The sequence below is a fragment of the Anabas testudineus genome, chromosome 17, assembly GCF_900324465.2.
Source record: "Anabas testudineus chromosome 17, fAnaTes1.2, whole genome shotgun sequence".
In the NCBI taxonomy this organism is placed as follows: domain Eukaryota; kingdom Metazoa; phylum Chordata; class Actinopteri; order Anabantiformes; family Anabantidae; genus Anabas; species Anabas testudineus.
The window spans coordinates 11,892,449-11,909,350 of record NC_046626.1 but is presented as its reverse complement, the minus strand read 5'-3'; the positions used below and the strand labels follow the sequence as shown (position 1 = coordinate 11,909,350).

At 39.1% G+C, this 16,902-nt stretch overlaps 2 protein-coding genes across 3 annotated transcripts in view; both read right to left on the bottom strand.

Annotated features, from left to right (window-relative positions):
• Positions 1–7,484, bottom strand: part of arhgap21b (Rho GTPase activating protein 21b) — a 34,803-nt gene extending 27,319 nt beyond the window's left edge. For both annotated transcript variants that reach the window (XM_026374129.2, XM_026374130.2), the window contains exons 1-2: positions 7,254–7,484; positions 6,080–6,281 (exon numbers count right to left, since the gene is read on the bottom strand). In XM_026374129.2, coding sequence (XP_026229914.1) covers positions 6,080–6,151 — 72 coding nt within the window. In that variant the 5' untranslated portion in view covers positions 6,152–6,281; positions 7,254–7,484. The remainder of the gene's footprint in view (positions 1–6,079; positions 6,282–7,253) is intronic.
• A 1,057-nt stretch (positions 7,485–8,541) lies between these two features.
• prtfdc1b (phosphoribosyl transferase domain containing 1b) lies at positions 8,542–14,925 on the bottom strand. The gene is made up of 9 exons (XM_026375368.1): positions 14,786–14,925; positions 14,399–14,505; positions 13,555–13,738; positions 13,176–13,241; positions 11,354–11,371; positions 9,947–10,029; positions 9,695–9,741; positions 9,482–9,558; positions 8,542–9,330 (listed from the first exon to the last, which is right to left on the bottom strand). Exons 1-9 carry the CDS (start codon positions 14,828–14,830, stop codon positions 9,283–9,285), a joined length of 675 nt encoding a protein of 224 aa, XP_026231153.1. The 5' UTR covers positions 14,831–14,925; the 3' UTR covers positions 8,542–9,282.
• Between the last annotated feature and the right edge of the window lie 1,977 nt (positions 14,926–16,902).

Here is a 16,902-nt window from a genome sequence, read left to right as displayed (position 1 = left end):
ATAAGGGCCCACAGCACAAATTGGATAGCTGGGAAACAGAGCTGCAGGTGCAGCTGACACCCATGTATTTTGATGAATCTAGCAAAACAGGTTTACTGTGTATAACCTAACTTGGCTGTTCTCTGATATCAGTACTTTCATGTTGAAATCTGTGTCTGTGTGAGATCTTGGTTCCTTCACACAAATAGTAAAATGCAAAATCATACACTGAAGTGTTTGTGGTAATGTGACAATAGACAAACTTCATATGTAAAATGCCCATGTACTGCTCCCCTTGTGTCTGCACAGCAAACCAATCCTAGTCTACTGGATCTGATTTAGCAGCCAGTGCACAGGGCAATTTCAAACCCTCTGATCTTTATATATGGATGACAGAGAGGGGTGTGGGCCTCCTGACAGACACATGCCAAGCAGTGTTACCATTGCCACTTGCATGGTTAATACTCTTGTGACATTCCAGGCCAATAAATTCCAGAGCCACATTTCCCCTCATGGTTTCCGTTTCTCTTTATTTAATAAAAAGAAAAATCAACGATTAAGGACAGACAACAAGTCAGACTCCGGTATGAACCGGACAGACCTGAAAACAATGCTTTCAAATAACTGTGACAAGAGGTCAAGAGGGAATCAACATAAAGGAGCACATTATAAGATTATCGGTCAAAAGGGACTCAAAGAAAGCACATGAAAGAACATCCACATGAAAATACACACCTATCCTCTCCTGCCCACAAATGAATGCCTTTCACCTATTTATGAATCACCAGAATGCCAGACTGATATTTACAGTGGGTGAGGCAACTGGGAGAGAGTTTTCAGTAGAGATCTGTTTCTCTGCTGGATAGTGTTTGTATTTGAACACTGCTCACCGTTTTGTCTGTGTTGAGCAGAACATAATTTCTATATCTTTATTTTGGTGTCAACAAATCTCAAATTGTTACTATACTTTAATTATTAAGTATAGTAAATAGAAAATCAATTCCCTGCATGGCAAAAATGTGATCTACCATGGTTTATTAGTACCCAAGACATCTATTGCTGTCCTGTCCTATAAAACCCCATCAGCCTAAATAAATGTGCTTGAATGAGCCAAGAGACAAGCATACTGTTGGTTTGGGTCTTTTAAACATATCCCAAAATAATGATTACACAAATAAAAGCACCACTACAACACCATTAACGTTTGGATTATTAAAAACACATTTCTGCTGTTCTTTATGCATGGTTATCATACAACAACACCCAAACTATGTCTAGCAGGGTGAATCTGTATTTGTATCTTTGTCTCCCCATTTGGCCCATTGACTACTTTCTTTCCCTAGACATTGAGCTTTTCCAAAACAGCCTCCAGACTGTGTAAATGGGAGAACAACAACTTGGCAAATGCATCTTGTTTTAGCACCAAACAGGATTTGAGATAATGTAGGCATTGTCTTAGGTGTCATCCATGGAAAGTTATAGACAATGTTATGAGATACTGGCTGTCCAGTACAGCATATTTAACACTTTACTGGATTTAATTAAGCATGTTCTAAAGTACAATCTGAATATATTTATCGAAAAGTTCTTCAAAGTCTTTTCTTGCTATAAATCATACATTGTATGTTTAGGGGAATGCCGAGTCAAGAATACATGTGGTCAATTTCAGGGAGATTGTAAAGTGAGACTACATGAGTGGTCCCCCTACCACAGAGATGAGGGGGAAGGCCTACCAAAACCACCCACTAACATCAGACATTTAAGAGAAAACACTGCACACGCACAGCTGTTTACACATCACAAAGGCTGATATCTGGAGGCAGGCAACACAGTAAAAAGAAACTGGAACTTCCACGTTGTTCGTGTTACACAAATATTATGAAACCACACTGTAGACTCAAAAACTCTGACATCACCAAATGACACATAGCAAGCACCACATGACATCATCTCTAAAAACGTCAGATGCGTACATAGCCTTAAAATGTGAAGAAACCAAGTTCCATGTGGGCTGCTAAATTCTACACCACATCTCATCCAAACCAAGCACTTAACTGTGAAAAGCCTTAGATAATAATACAGAGGGCCTCTGGTGAAGTCTGGGCGTTGCAGCCTTGTAGTGCAGGACAAGGTTTGGTGTATCATTACTCAGCCAATGTAGATACAGATGTGACACAGAACCATATTATGGGTTGCTGTTCTTACAGTTTGAATTTCTGATAAAAACAAAAGGACAGGCAGTATCCAATAATATGGACACCTAGCTTATTCAGCAGAAGTGTTACATCAGTGCTAAATGTTATTTGTGTGCAGTGTTTACTTGCTTTCTTGGTTCTGTTAGGGCTACATGATGTGTGAAATGTAAAATTTATGGAAATCAAGTTATCACAACATGCATCGTATTTCACGATGGTTGGTTGACTCTGGCTATCCTGGAGCAGATCAAGGAATAATGTCCACGAGAGGAATAGTATGAAGGAGACTCTGCACTCTTGCTGGTCTGTTAATTGATATAATCTCTCAACCAGCCAAGTGACTGAAGATGAGTGGACATTGTGTGGATTCTACTTTATTCAGTCTGTCCTTAACAAGGAGGTTACAGCTGTCTGCAGATATCACACCAGTGTGTTTTCAACAGTGTAGATGAATTGGTGGGCAGACTTTTAGTTTCTATTCCATGTGTGCAAATAAATTGGATATCATTTAAATTAATATCATATTACTATTATTATTATTACTATTACTAATACTACTAAACTGTTTTGTATATGTAAACCATAAACCCATTACACTTTAGTCATTTTGGAGTCGCCAAGAAAAATAAATCCTTGGTCCTTAAGTTTTGTTACCAGGAAATGTGTTTACTGTTTAAAAATATATAATATAATATAATATAATATAATATAATATAATATAATATAATATAATATAATATAATATAATATAATATAATATAATATAATATAATATAATATAATATAGCTGTTGAAGTTTATGTTCTCAGGATTCTGAGAAGTGGTTTATGCAACACTGGTATTTATCAGATGTAAATACGTCATAATAAATCAGAATGAAAGCATGATTGTGCAGTAATACTGAATTATTAGTTCCTTAGTTGAATTTACACAACAACCCATACTAAAGCCACACTGCATTTGCTGGAGACACTGAATAAATTTAGTCTGTCTGAATAATAGAACAGAAATAACCACCATTAGCAACCATTACTTCTCAGAGGTCATTAGTGCTGTAGTGACAAGCCAACTGTCTATAACTGTACTTGTTATACTGCATCCCACCCTCATCAGTGTGATGAATTACTGATCTGATTTATTTTCTAAAGAGACAGATTTATAAAAAAAACACTGCAGTACATACATACATACATACAGGTTAAACATACATACCAGGTATGTTTAACCCGTTGTCTGTTATGACTATTTTCAACTTGATTTCTACAGTATTGTTATTGTTTGGAGACAGCATGTAAATAAATTGTATCAAACTTTCCCCTGACTCCCCTATATTCAAATATCTCTCTGCATTTTGGATTATCTGTATTCCTGGTGGAGCAAGCTGACTGAGACTACAATCTCTGCAGTATGAGCAACTAGGTAATATCATCTGAAGGGAAAACGGGTGTCATTAGTTTTAAACCACTCATATTCATGTACTCTGCAAACAAGAACCATGGGAAAGAAGCTTAAAAATCAAAGAAGCTACCCTGTGTGTAAGCAATTGTTCTGATTAAATGAACAATTTTAAACCCTCTAAAACATCCCCTTCAGTTTTATTCATCAAACAAGGCACAAAATATCACAGGCTGTTCCGTCTAAGGTAGTATGAATCTGTTCACTACAGACCGCACAGAAAAGATGACAAATGAATAATCTCTTTTGCTTTCCCCTGATACATTACAGACACCAGGAGCCAACAGGAAGTAACAGACTTCTTCTATCCAATTGAAGCCATTAGTTAGCCATATGATGCCTGCACAGTGGGTTCTGTAAAATGCAGCCAACTTAAATGAGATAAACACTGAGCTTTAATGAGTGTAAGGCTGTGGGGACAGGGGGTCTGTTTGTCAATACCCCCAACAGAGATAAATATAGATCATGCATCTTAATAATCTAAAGCAATAATCCATTTTAGTCCACCACTATTTCTGTGCAGGTGTTGTTGATTATGGAAAACATCATGTCTTTTCCTGATTTGCATTTCAGATGAATATAGCACAGTTAATGTAGGATAGGATACAGTTTGATACAAGATAGATCCCAGACTAATAGAAAATCTGACCACAACATGGCACCCTATCTAAAATCTGTCCTGCAAACTCAGTATCTGACCGTAGGAATCCAAGTAGTGAAAGGAGACACTAAGCCAACTCTGTCTGCCATTTGGGTTAAGCTACAATGTTTAAATACCACACACTATTCAGCTGATAAAGTGGACAAAACAGGTCAGTGTAGAGGCAGAAAAAGTCACACCACTAACAAAAGCCAAAGAAAATGTCCTGATTTATACAAGATTTCTCCATCAAGTTACCAAGTTATTGCCAGCACAACACTGGGAGACAGAACAATAATACAGGGACCCATGGTTTTAAATACAAGTTTGTTATTGGAGACAAACACAAAGCACATTCAATTATCTTCTGTTTTTAAGGAATGACAGCATTGTAATATTTTTTAAATCTCTTTCATTTCTTTTAACATTAATTGCTGAGTATCTCTAAATTGGCTTCCTTAAGTCTGAGACTGTGGCCCATTCCCTTCTTATAAGCTTGTTTACAACATCAACAGAGTCATGTTTTGTATGGAAAAAAAGGCACACCCATTTATCATCTACATCTTTGACTAATCTATACCAACCATCTCAGCTTGTCTTCTTTTTTTAGGAAAAGACATTTATTTATTTAAAAACAACCACTTTCAACAAAATTTGCAAGTCATTAAATTCACAGTGTCTTCCTTTCCAGAAAATCCCAGGACCAGAGACTCCAGGGGGTTCCGGTTCAAAATTAGCACATGAATTGGTTAGTGTGGCAGCCTTATTAGAAGGACTCCTAAAAAGGATTTCCATTGACTCCACTGTACTGAGGCTTTTCCTCACATCACACAAATCATTAGAAAAGAAGACATATTTCCTTTGCATTTGATTCTTATAAAACAAAAAAAGGGAAGATTAGATATTTTAGGTGATCTGATAAAACGTCATTTAAAACATTTTACAATAATATTATCTGTATATATCCTTGACCAACTTTCAAAGGAATATGCGAAAAACTTTCGGCATCTGAATTTTCTTTTTTTGTAAACTAAGTTAAAAGGGTCTATCCAGATGGTCTTAATGACAAAAGTAAGCACAACATTCAAGTTTGTTTGTTTTAGCTGTGACAGTGACTGCAACAAAAGCCTTCTTCAGAATGAGCTGTGTGCTTTAGTATGTGTTGTTTTCACAGTGTGAACTTATATGTTTAAATACCATTGTGTTTGTTTTTTATATGAAAAATGCTGTTATTTGTGTTTATACTATAAATAGGTTATATTCCATGTTGAAGAGGATGGGTTGCTTGCAGTTTACCATGAAGTTCTTGATTCAGGCAACAAGCTTTCAGAGGAGCAGATGGTGTCCTGTCTGGTATAGTAGGCATCACAGCTTAAAAACATCTTAAAGACACGGCTTGCTGTCTCCTCCCACTTCCACCAGTCATAGGTTTGATTAAAATTTCAAATCTCAAATACTATTCTGCAACAAAGATCTACCTTCGTAGCTCAAAATCTACAGTGATCAACTCTGGACATTCAAGAAAACAGCAAGCACTTAAACTTACATCTGATGGCTGTAGTTAAAAAACAACCAACATAAATAAACACCAGCGAGATATAGGGCAAAACAATCCAACAGGAACTGTTACAAGCACAAACAGCTGGGACAAGTGTCAAGCATTACTCCCTTGCAACACCAAACTGAGAGAGGAGATACTGACACCAAAGAGTCAGTTGCCCCCCCCAAAACACTTTCATTATCCCCATTATAAGTAATGAATTATTTCACAAATAATGCAAAGTCTGACCTCTGACTTGGTTACGCTTACCTCACAGAAAGAAGCTCTTGCTTGTTGTCTCTCATCATCTTCACAAGAATTAACCCAACGCGATGCCATCATTCAACTTCACTTAAAATCCTGTTATCCGTGAACGCCCACATCGAAAAACGCAGCTCCAGATGGATGCAGGAAAATTATGTTCCACTCTGTCCGTGTTACACCTCCATTCTTGGTTGATTTCTTAGTGCATCTATTTGAAAGGGGGGGGAGGGGAGACGTGTTATTGTTGCATAAAGGTTTGTTGAGATAAACAAAAGTATTTTTGTGGGCATCACACACTGTTCAGGGGTCTGTGAAATAACAAGAATCAATACCTCTGTTGTTTAACCCACATAATAGTTGACCATCCTTATTTCATTTGTGACAGTCAACATTGTGCAATAGGTCTGACTTAAAGCTATTTTTACCTGGTGTTTTTGTCCCTTGTATAAAGCTTTGCACACAGTGACTGGAAAACAAGCTGACTTGTAGTAATAATAATAATAATAATATGTATGATTGTATGATGAAATGTTAGTAGTTGAAAAGTTATAGAGGTTATCTAACCAAAATGTACAATAAATCGAGTTTCACTGAGAGAAATAAGTTTAAGACAGCAATATGACACATCACATCATCGCGGCATTATTCATTTAACAACAATTTTAGGCTTGTCGCCATCAGCTTGCAGCACAACAACGTGGAAAGTCACCACTGCATAATGAATGACCAGCAACAAGTGGAGCAGAAACGGGAACAGGGCGAAATACATGTCCGTCACGTTAGAAATGAAACTATAACAAAACGTACCGAGGCGCAGCTGTACAAGATAGATCGCTTCAGTTCGTTAAGCTGATTAGATTTAGCAATAAAACAGGTTGTGATGTGATGAACTGAGGGGGAATGTGAACGGCTCTTGTTTGAGATCGATGGTCAACTGAGGCACGAACACAGCGTGTCGAGCTGTTGTTCTCCATCGAGCACCAAAAGTTGCATTTTTAGTAAAATATAACACAAAAAAAAGCCAGACACTTTACACGGGGGGCTGTAGCTTATTTCTAAGATGTAAAGTTTGTGAGTATTGCTTGTTAGGAGGTTAACAGAACAGCCAAAGCAAGTACGGCAACAGGCAGCTAGCTGCGGTTAGCCTCCATGCTAACGGCTGGAGTTTAAACAAAGTTACCTGTGTAGTTCCGAGGCGGACAGCTGCGGCGGCGGTCGTCCATAAACCCGACTAGACGGGCTAAAAACATGGCGTGGGAGCTCCAAGATAGTCAGGGGTTGTCATAGTTGAATATATTTGAAGTACAAACCGTTTCCCGGTGGGTTTTTCTCATCCCATTCACGCCAGTCGCATGGTGCAGCTTTGTAGCTGGAATTTTTTTTTTTCCGCTTCCAGCGTCCCGACTCTCTGGGAGTCCACCTTCGGTCAACAGGACACTCTCAGCCAATCACAGGCGGCGATGGATTTGACCGGACCAATCAGGTGCGAGTTTACAAGTCTACGCTTCGCTGGTAAAAAAAAAAAGAAGTGTTTTTTCAACGTGGTTCAATGAGTCGAGAGCTGCAACATTGTTCAGAGGATCCTACTCACGCACATTGTGCGTGTTAATTCCTCTGATGGCTTGTGTTTTTTCCAAAATCCACAATCACCCAATTTCGTTTTACACACACACACACACACACACACACACACACCAAGGCTGAACTGGGAGTCACATGTGGTGGTTCAAAATGAGGTCGAGCAGGGCTGGCATGTGGAATGTGGGTTCACACGTACCACACGGTATATTTGCTGACATTACATATCCCCAAGAGCAAACTGTTCAAATTAAATGTTTGGCATTAACTCTTGGACTAGACCGAGTCGGGAATAGATTCTAGCTGCAGACTTGAAACAAGTGCTCAGATTCTCAAGAGCCCGACAAATGTCCCCTTTATTTCTCTCCACCATAAGGGGCCACCTGTTCCTGGGGTCTGCAGCTTTTGTTGCAGGGGTCAGTTTAGGGAGGGGACTTTCACAAAGCTGCGCTGTCCGGCCAGCTCTGCTGCCAGCTAGTTTAATGGAGACTATAAACTCGGATACAATTTTAAAAAGACATGAAAATAAAGATCATTTAACAAGTGCAGATTTTTTAGATACATTAACTAAAGCCTATGGTAGTAATTAATGGTAAACTTCATTTAACTAAATTCCGTTAAAAAGGTCAGTGAAGTTACTCTAATCCCCAGCAGACCTCAGAGTTAAGAGAACGGTTTTGTTTTTGCAGCACTTGATGTTCCCTGCTTCAAGACTGGGAATCATATGTCGTGTGCACAAAGAGCACAAGGAGCTCAACACAACAGACTCTCTTTTGTTCCCTTTTCTTATTCATTTGCAGTTAACCTATTTTTTTTTCAACCAAACAATAGAAACCTGATATTTCAGGATGCGATTTCGGCCTTCAAGTAGACACAATCATAAACCAGTTACCAAAATGTTTTTAATGCAGTGACTCTTATAGTTAAAAAATACTTTACTGTATGTTAAATTACAAAAGGAAATATAAAAATAGTTGACAGTACTGCATCAGACAATATAGAAAGTCTTCACAAAACAACTTTTCTTGTCCTTGAGCATCAAAGATGACACAGTTGGATGACTTGTTGTAAAGATGACAGTAGGAGACCTGATGTTTTTGAATGAAACATCAAAAAGGCACTGCGCAGGTGAAGAAGATGTAATATTTCAATCACTGAGTGGGATAAAATTCCTTATAAAAAAAGTGTAGCGTCCGGTTATTTTATACAATGCTGTTAAGTTTCCTTGTTACCTCATCACACACTAACTTTAAAACATTCATACAACACAATTATCAAGTTATTTCCACTGAATACAGAGAGATGGCATCTGTGTTTGAGATGAATTCACAAAGGCAAACAGTGACACTACTCCAGCATTAAACATTTTTCAGGTGACTCATTTTTTTTAAGATTAATTATTAGGTTGTTGCCTTAACACATGTAGTGGCTTTGACAAAAATCAGTTAGATGTGAGTGTCTACTAGTAAAACAGATATAGACAATAGTAGATAATGTGTCATAGCAGGAATGTTATGACAAAATGGAGATGTTTGTCACAGTAGCAGCTACATCTGAATGGCATCTCAAGGGCAAGGTTTGGCCTTCCTGGTAGGTGACATCTGTGTGACAGTTGCTTCTTTTGCAATTTTTTAAATCTTGTATTTCATCTTCCCGCTTTCACTGATCACACAGATATGCTAACAAAAGGGGGAAAAACAAACAGTCAAACTGAGCAAGAGTCACAGTAGTGTATTGGATACTTGTATGAGAGGGTTCTCAAACACCATCCACAAGCTCTTTGTCTAAAAAAGAACCACTGTTGTCTGAAATTAGAAGGCATTGACTTACATTGAGGTCTCTAAAATATTCGTTGTAGTCTAAGGCATATCCAACCACGAAATGATTGGGTATCTCAAAGCCGACGTCTGAAATAAAAGACAAACATTAACTAAGTATTTTCCACAGTCCACTGACTCATTGACTGACTAGCTGCATCAATTGTTTTACATGTGAAAAAACACTGACTCATAAACACATTAAAAGGGTTGGTCAAGTACATACAGTCAGGAAGACATGCTGAGTTTTGTGGGACTCTCTTCACCAACAATCTAGGGGAAATAAAAGCAGACGACATTACACAATATCCATTCCCACCTTTCGTTTGTGATGTCAAAGGGCAGTATTCATTTGGAAATAACATTAACTGAAACCTCTGTCACTTGTTCTCACTTTGCGTCTCTCTCTGTTCTGTCTGTCTAGACAGAGAGACAACTGGTCTGGTTTTCTTTTGAGATCTCCAGAGCCATGACTTACCCTGCTACTTTGATCATTTTGGGCCTGAAGGCTTCAACATGCTTTAGGAGTGTTTGCATTGTCTTCCCGGTGCCCACAATGGCCTGTAAAGGCAAATAAAGTAAAAGGGAAGAAGTTGGTCACAATGGAATTGTATTACATAATAAGCATTTTCTATAAAACACTTGACTTCAACTAAAAAGGAAATTAAAAAACCGCATGATCTGACCTCTTAAACTAGGAAGAGGTGAAAGAAGTGGTAAATTGAAGCCTCAGTAAGTAGTGAGTGTTTGTCATGTACGTCAAGTTCCTCTTAGCAGTGAAAAAAGTTGTTTTATAATTTAATTATTGGTAGAAGTAGAAAACAAAAAGAGAGGTAAACATATTTTTATTAGCCTTTTCTTTTTCATTTTGTTTTTAAACTTTCTAATGCACTTTACTGTATGTAAACCAATAAAATTACAGTTGATTTTTCTCAAATAAACTTATATTATACATAATATATGGCCACCATCACTACTAACAAACTGTATAATAATAATAATAATAATAATAATAATAATAATAATAATAATAATAATAATAATAATAAAAAGGTAGTAGTAATAGTGTTTTTTTATCCTTTCAATAAAAAGCTTAAAATTAAAAAACACTGTCTAACGCTGTCTTTTCTTTCCATTTTGGCACTTGGGAACAGCATGTTCTGCTAAATGCCACAACCAGCTAATTGCCATCTTTGCCTGTCTGTTGTTTGGTGCTGGGAAGTCTGTATACAATAAATTTAAACAGCTGCCTGCTGCCACCAAGGACAACACTGTAAAAGTGAACCAAAACAGTGAAGCTGCAGGCCATAAAACCAAAACAATAGCCTGGAACAGGCTGAACAGCTCCACAGCAGTGCCTGGATCCAAACCAGGCAGGAGATAAATTCTGTGGAATCATCACCATGAGCACATTACACAAAACTATTTTATCAGTTGTTAAAAGGGTTAAATCAACTATCCAATCAGCATCAGTGATAACACAATACTGTTAAAAAGATTAATTTGATAATACTACAATAAAAACATCTACTTCCCATCATTACTTACTGCTACAGACTGATTTCAAAATGTTAACCACACGATATCACTGAGCAATTTCCTTTATTGTAAATGGCATTTCCCTAGTGCCTCTACAATATTCCCACTGCAGGGCTAAATAACTGTGCCAACGAGGAAAGTTTATGGTCATGTCAGGAAAAAGAAAAAAAAATAGGTCAGCCAATTATAAAGTTTCCTCATGTTGAACTCAAGTCTTTTATAAGGAATTAAAATACTTTACATGACTCCTCTTGACCTGGATAGCCAACCACTGCAATGAATACAATAGGTCCATTTACTGAGGGGGGAAATAAATCAAAATGAATCAAAAATATTGGCTACTTACCTCCACAATCAGCACATTCTTATGCCAGCATGTAGGGGAGAGAAGAAACAAGTATTTTTGTTAGAAACAGATCAAATAGTTAACAAAACAAAAATACAACACATAGAAAAAGCTGTGCAATTGATTATTAATCAATTGGTTACAGGACAAATCCACCCAAAAGGAAATTATCATCTATAAGCATCTTCTTATGTGCTGAAACTCGGGCTGTCATTACTGTATCACCAAGACTATAACTCACAATATCAACGAGTACATGAGGAAATGAATGCAGCTGGAAAAATGTCAGCCTCTTCCAGACTGGAAATCCGTCTTCCTACAGTCCTTCTTTGAATGTCACACTGAAATAGCTGAAATTCTGCAAATGTTTGTCTAATCAACTGGAGACAACTGGGCACTGTTGTTATTAAGAGGCACAATCTTCTGTTTCGCTTCGGCGTAGCTAGGTCAAGATAAAAAAAATTAATAAAAAAAAGGTAACTGCCGTGTAATTGGATGCCGTTTACTCAAAACTGAATAAAGAATTGGTTCGAGCATGCTGTCCTGCTTTTATTTGGCCTCAATAGCTATACATCATTATTAAAAGTGCAGTTAACCTCAGAGAAACATAAAGAAATAAGTTACACAATAAAGTCTAAGCAGAAAGGGGAAGCTACTGTCTGCCGACTATACTGTTGGGCGGCGTAGGCGTAACACAGACCGTGTAATATGTTCCTTGTCACACAATTATTTCACTGCTACCAGCAAAACATTGCAGCATTCAGCTACAAACAAGTCGACTAAATTTAGTTAAGAACACAGGGAATTCACACGCACACTCAAAATACCGAGGACAAAGCAGGCAGCAATGATTCAAGCAAACCACCTCATATCCTCTTCATGTTTCGGGCATCAGTGCCACGCCTGGCCACAGGGCGTATTGGTGTGTGTGTGACTGTGAGTATTCAGATCAGCTGATTTTTATTACACAGAAATACTCTTGCTGACTTATGACTCCTGTAGTAGTGGTTGAGTAACACGCACAGACGCCCACACACACACACAGATGAGTGGAGACTAATAAGTGCACAGTGTGCAAACAGTGAGCAAACATGCAAATGCTCACAGGCGCACAGTTGCATATTTTCCTCATTCACAGCAGAACTAATCCCATCTGAGACGGCTGAGCTCTGGTCTGAAACTGTTAATTAAGGCTAGTGCTGTTGTTTTAAATGCTGTATAGAACACATGCACAAAAACTACTAAACTATTTTTATATTCAGTGAATTATTGCAGTAATTTTATGTTTAGCTGGCAAAATGTTCCAGCTTCTTGGTTTGGCACTGCAACATGTTTCACAATTTATCAATTACTTTATAAGAAAAAAACTGTTCAATTTAAAAAGCATATCAACAAAATACTGATTTCGATGACAGATAATCAGACGAACAGTTAGTGTTTAAGAAGTGTGTCACTGTCGTCCTCCTGATCTGCAGCGATATCTGCTACGTGTATCTTCCCATTTACACAAGTCCACTCGGATAAAGCGGAACGAGCCGTTCATCAACTACATTTCATTACATCAGGTGGTATCTAATCGATGCTGGGTTTGTCAGAACCTGCCATGTTTGAGCTCCTTCACGGAAGTGCACAACCATTTCCTCTGAATGGAGAGCGGCAACAAAATTAGAGGGGAGGCCGCCCTCTTGAGGCGGCCATCTGTCAGTGCCTACCATCTCCATTCCACTGTGTGTTTGTTGTAAAGTAATAGAGCTCATGGCTTCCACTCCTGATTTTGTTTTATTCTGTATTAAAAGAGCAGTTTGAATCAGAGATACACTACCTTCTCAGTTAAAAAAGACAAATCTTCAGCTCCGAGTATGTGAAGATCCTCTGTCGACTGGTCGTTCTGTGAAAGGATTAAAGGATAAATCACATTAGTTGATGAGATTATTTAACTTTTCCCTAATATTTTTCTGTTGCCACATTTATGGACAGGAAACATCTCTAAACTTAAAACAGCTGATTGGAAGTGTATCATGTGACATAACACTATCATTCGTGTAGCAACTTTAAAGTCTGTGGTACATTTCTCTTTGCTCTGGCTGAGATGACCAAATGAAAACACCACATTTAGATTCCTCTATCATAACACCATATAACTCACATGCTAATTAAGTCAAAGTGTTAATGTCTGAGTGCTCTCTGTACAGCAGGCTCACCAGGTAGCTCTTGAGACGGATGAAGTGGACCCTCATGGGGAGCGAGCGGTTGGAGTTGCGGCTGAGCACCTTGATCCTGTCGACCAGGTCGGCACAGAACTGGTAGCCCCCCTTCAGCACACACAGCACGACGATGTCATGGTCCCCCAGGTCATCCATGATGTTTCGGGCGATACGTTCTGTCCTGGGAACAACTTGACAAGTGAATTTCACTGTGTTACACTCTAAACACATGTTGTAATGTTGTTTTCACGTCAGCCATTGGAGATTCACGTTGTAGGCTCACGGACGTGCCAGGACAGGTTTTATTTGTATCACAGCAATATAATTAGAGATGTTTTCATTCCTATCTGTTGTGTTATTTGTCTATGTGTCACCACAATATCTCGAAAACATTTTAAATGTCTTATAAGATTTGGAAAAGTTAAGGCAGTAGTATGCTTCTCTTGTCTCTTACAGTAAATTCCACACATCGGGGTTTAGTTGGTCAGATACAATAATTTGCAACATGTTTTACACATGGACAACAATAGAACACATTCACTGAAATGCTCGTTTATTCCATGTGGTTTTGCAACTGTACACTTTGTCATAACCATAAAACCCTGTGCTGAACTTGAATCTGACGCATGTGCGTCATTTTTTCAATTTTATACTTCCACACCTTTCCTAAAAACCACATTCATTCGTTAGTTTAGTTTGTTTAGTTTGTTTTGTTTGCAGTTCGTTAAGTGTGATGCCACGTACAGCATGTTGTGCCCCCGAGCAACCTCCGTGCAGCTCGCATGTGCATTTCGTACTTCTGCAAAGAGAGAAGTCTCCATGAGCTAGATGTGCGCTGTACCTGTCCATAATCACGCCATGGGGAACGATAACACAGTCTAAATCTCCGGAGTAGTGAGCCGGGTAGTTGAAGAGGTCTAAACTGTATCCAGGCCAGTCATCGTTAATCTGGGAGGAAACAGAAACGAGAACATAAAGTTGGAGTTTACTCTTAAGCGCAGTGAACACAAACCAGACCTGACACGACTGAGCTGCCATCGTGTTGCCTGCACCAGATCTACAGATCAGTGTAGGAGACACATGTCGTTAAAAGAAAACTGCATCTACAAGCTGCGCAAAGTTGCGCGTCTCTGCAGCAGCCAGGCCTGCGCATCCAACTTTCTTTTTTTTTTTTTGGAAACAATGCTGCACTTGTTCATTCACTGTCGCGTTTTTCTTATTTAATTACCACAATCCCGCCGCTTCTTCTGGCCCGGACCGACTCGTCTGCCATGATGTTTCGCCGCCGTCACACACAACCGGATCGAGTTTCAAGGAAAGTGGTTGCACAGGCTTTTTAGGGAGGCTGTGTCTCCGTGAGGAGAGAGGAGGAGCGTCGAGGTGGAGGAGTTTCCCTGACACCACTCTGTGGATCTGTGCGTCTTTGCGCTGCAGCCCTGCTGCCACCAGAGGCTCTCTAACACAACAGTCAGGGCCCGTGGATGATACAGATGGCTGCAGCCCCCCCCCTACCCAACCCCACACTCATGTATTTATTCACTATTAATTAAGAGGCTGCTCTGGAGGCCAGTGGGGATATTGGGGGGGGGGTTGGGGTTAACATTCAAGTTACTGGGCAGTCATCAAAGGAGTATTCAGAATATAGTATATATTATATATTATATATAAGAAGTATAATATAAGAAAAGAAAGAAAGAAAAGTTCTACAATCAAGGTTAAATGTCATAAAAGTACAAAAACGTATCATTAAAATAAAAATGGACATAAGTAATTGAATGAATGGTCATTCTGCAAAATGCCTCCTTTCAGAATTGTATGTTATTATTAATGCATGAATTGATAAGGAGTGTTTGTTGCCCAAGGTGGAGCTAATTCAAATTAACTGGGATACAGGTGAGTAGTTATAGCCAATAAATAAATAAATATAAATTATATGTTATTATTAGCTTTTTTTTAAACATATATACTGTATATTATATATATAGAAAGAGCAATTACCATCTGACACGTGGTGGGGTGGAAGTAGAGAGTAACATCAAAATGAGGAAGTACTGAAAACCACACAGCCCTTGAATTATCTGATTTTTACACAAAGACACCCCCCAGTGAAAGACAGGAACAAACTCTCTGACACACACTGAGAAAAATATCAGCAGACTACGTCATCACCTCGTGAACGTAACAAATGTTCCTACAGCTATGCAAGTGTAACTAAAAAGCAAAAATAAGTGGGAAGCAGAACAGTAGCAGAAGGGCTGCTGTTCTACTCAATAAAAATGATTGTTGGCTCATTACAGTCACCAAATTCCCTGCAGGCATATTTAAATTTAACACCTTCATCATTTTTATGTTAGGAAGGCTTTTAACGAATGTGCTAACATTGCCATCTTGTGGGGAGGGACAGACACTTCTGGCCCCTCTGAACACTTACTTTTGTTACAATCAAAACATGCATGGTGCCATATCCATCCACCCTCTTCGACACTGTCAAACGCTGTCTCATTTTGTTCTCCACAACAAGGGAATAACGCACATGTAATTTAACAGATCCACACCCGGTAACCTATGCACAGGAAAATGTGTGTCAGAGTGAGAATGAGTTGAATTTTGGATGCACCACCCAGGGATTAATGTGGTCAGATAGTCCGGCAGCAGCAGCAGGGTCTGGTCTGTTTTGTCACTGCACATTAGTGCAGTCTGCTGGGATCTGTTGAGAGAGGAAGACAAGGTGTCTGGGCCACCCACCCATGCTCTTCCACAGCAGCTGTAATTATAAACAGTGGTACAATGACAGCTGGGGAGGCAGATGTCAACAGCAACATTAGATTTCAATCAGCCTGCACAGTGCCAGCACCTCAGAGGAGTGAGGAGGTGTTAAAACTATGCTGCATGACAAAATCCCTGAGAAATGACTGAAAACAGTTATCACGCTCTCCGCAACTTATGTTACAACTTGCGTCTTTGTTGCAAATGATGGGGGCTGGGAGAATCGCCGAGCAAGGCTGCACGAGCCAGAGACGTTCCTGGATGAAGTCTTGTCACATTGTCTTTGATGCGCCTGTGTTCGTGAGAGCAGGCCGGCTCCTTCGCTGCCCCCGGGGCGCAGGGGAGCAGTCTGGTTTTGGCATTTCACACTCGCTCAGCAGTCAAGGCCTGTGACTGTCTGCAGACTTTACCGCCAACTGCTCCCTTATACCCTCGCCCCTGTTGTTTGGCCAATTATGAATATTCAGTTGGTATGAAAGTAATTCTGTCAGACATCCAACTGTCCAGCCAGATAATGTCAGAGGTGTTGTTTGGAGAATGGAAGAGGAGGATCACACAGGGACGTTCGTCTCTTCATTC

What these genes read in the sequence shown, in the direction of transcription:
- prtfdc1b (XM_026375368.1), bottom strand. Translation starts at nt 14,830, where the DNA reads ATGGCAGACGAGTCGGTCCGGGCCAGAAGAAGCGGCGGGATTGTG. An exon ending in TCCGTCTCAAGAGCTACCTG is followed by an intron (nt 13,242 to 13,554) that starts GTGAGCCTGCTG and finishes ATCCTTTCACAG; the next exon opens with AACGACCAGTCGACAGAGGA. An exon ending in AATATTTTAGAGACCTCAAT is followed by an intron (nt 9,331 to 9,481) that starts GTAAGTCAATGC and finishes CCCTTTTGTTAG; the next exon opens with CATATCTGTGTGATCAGTGA.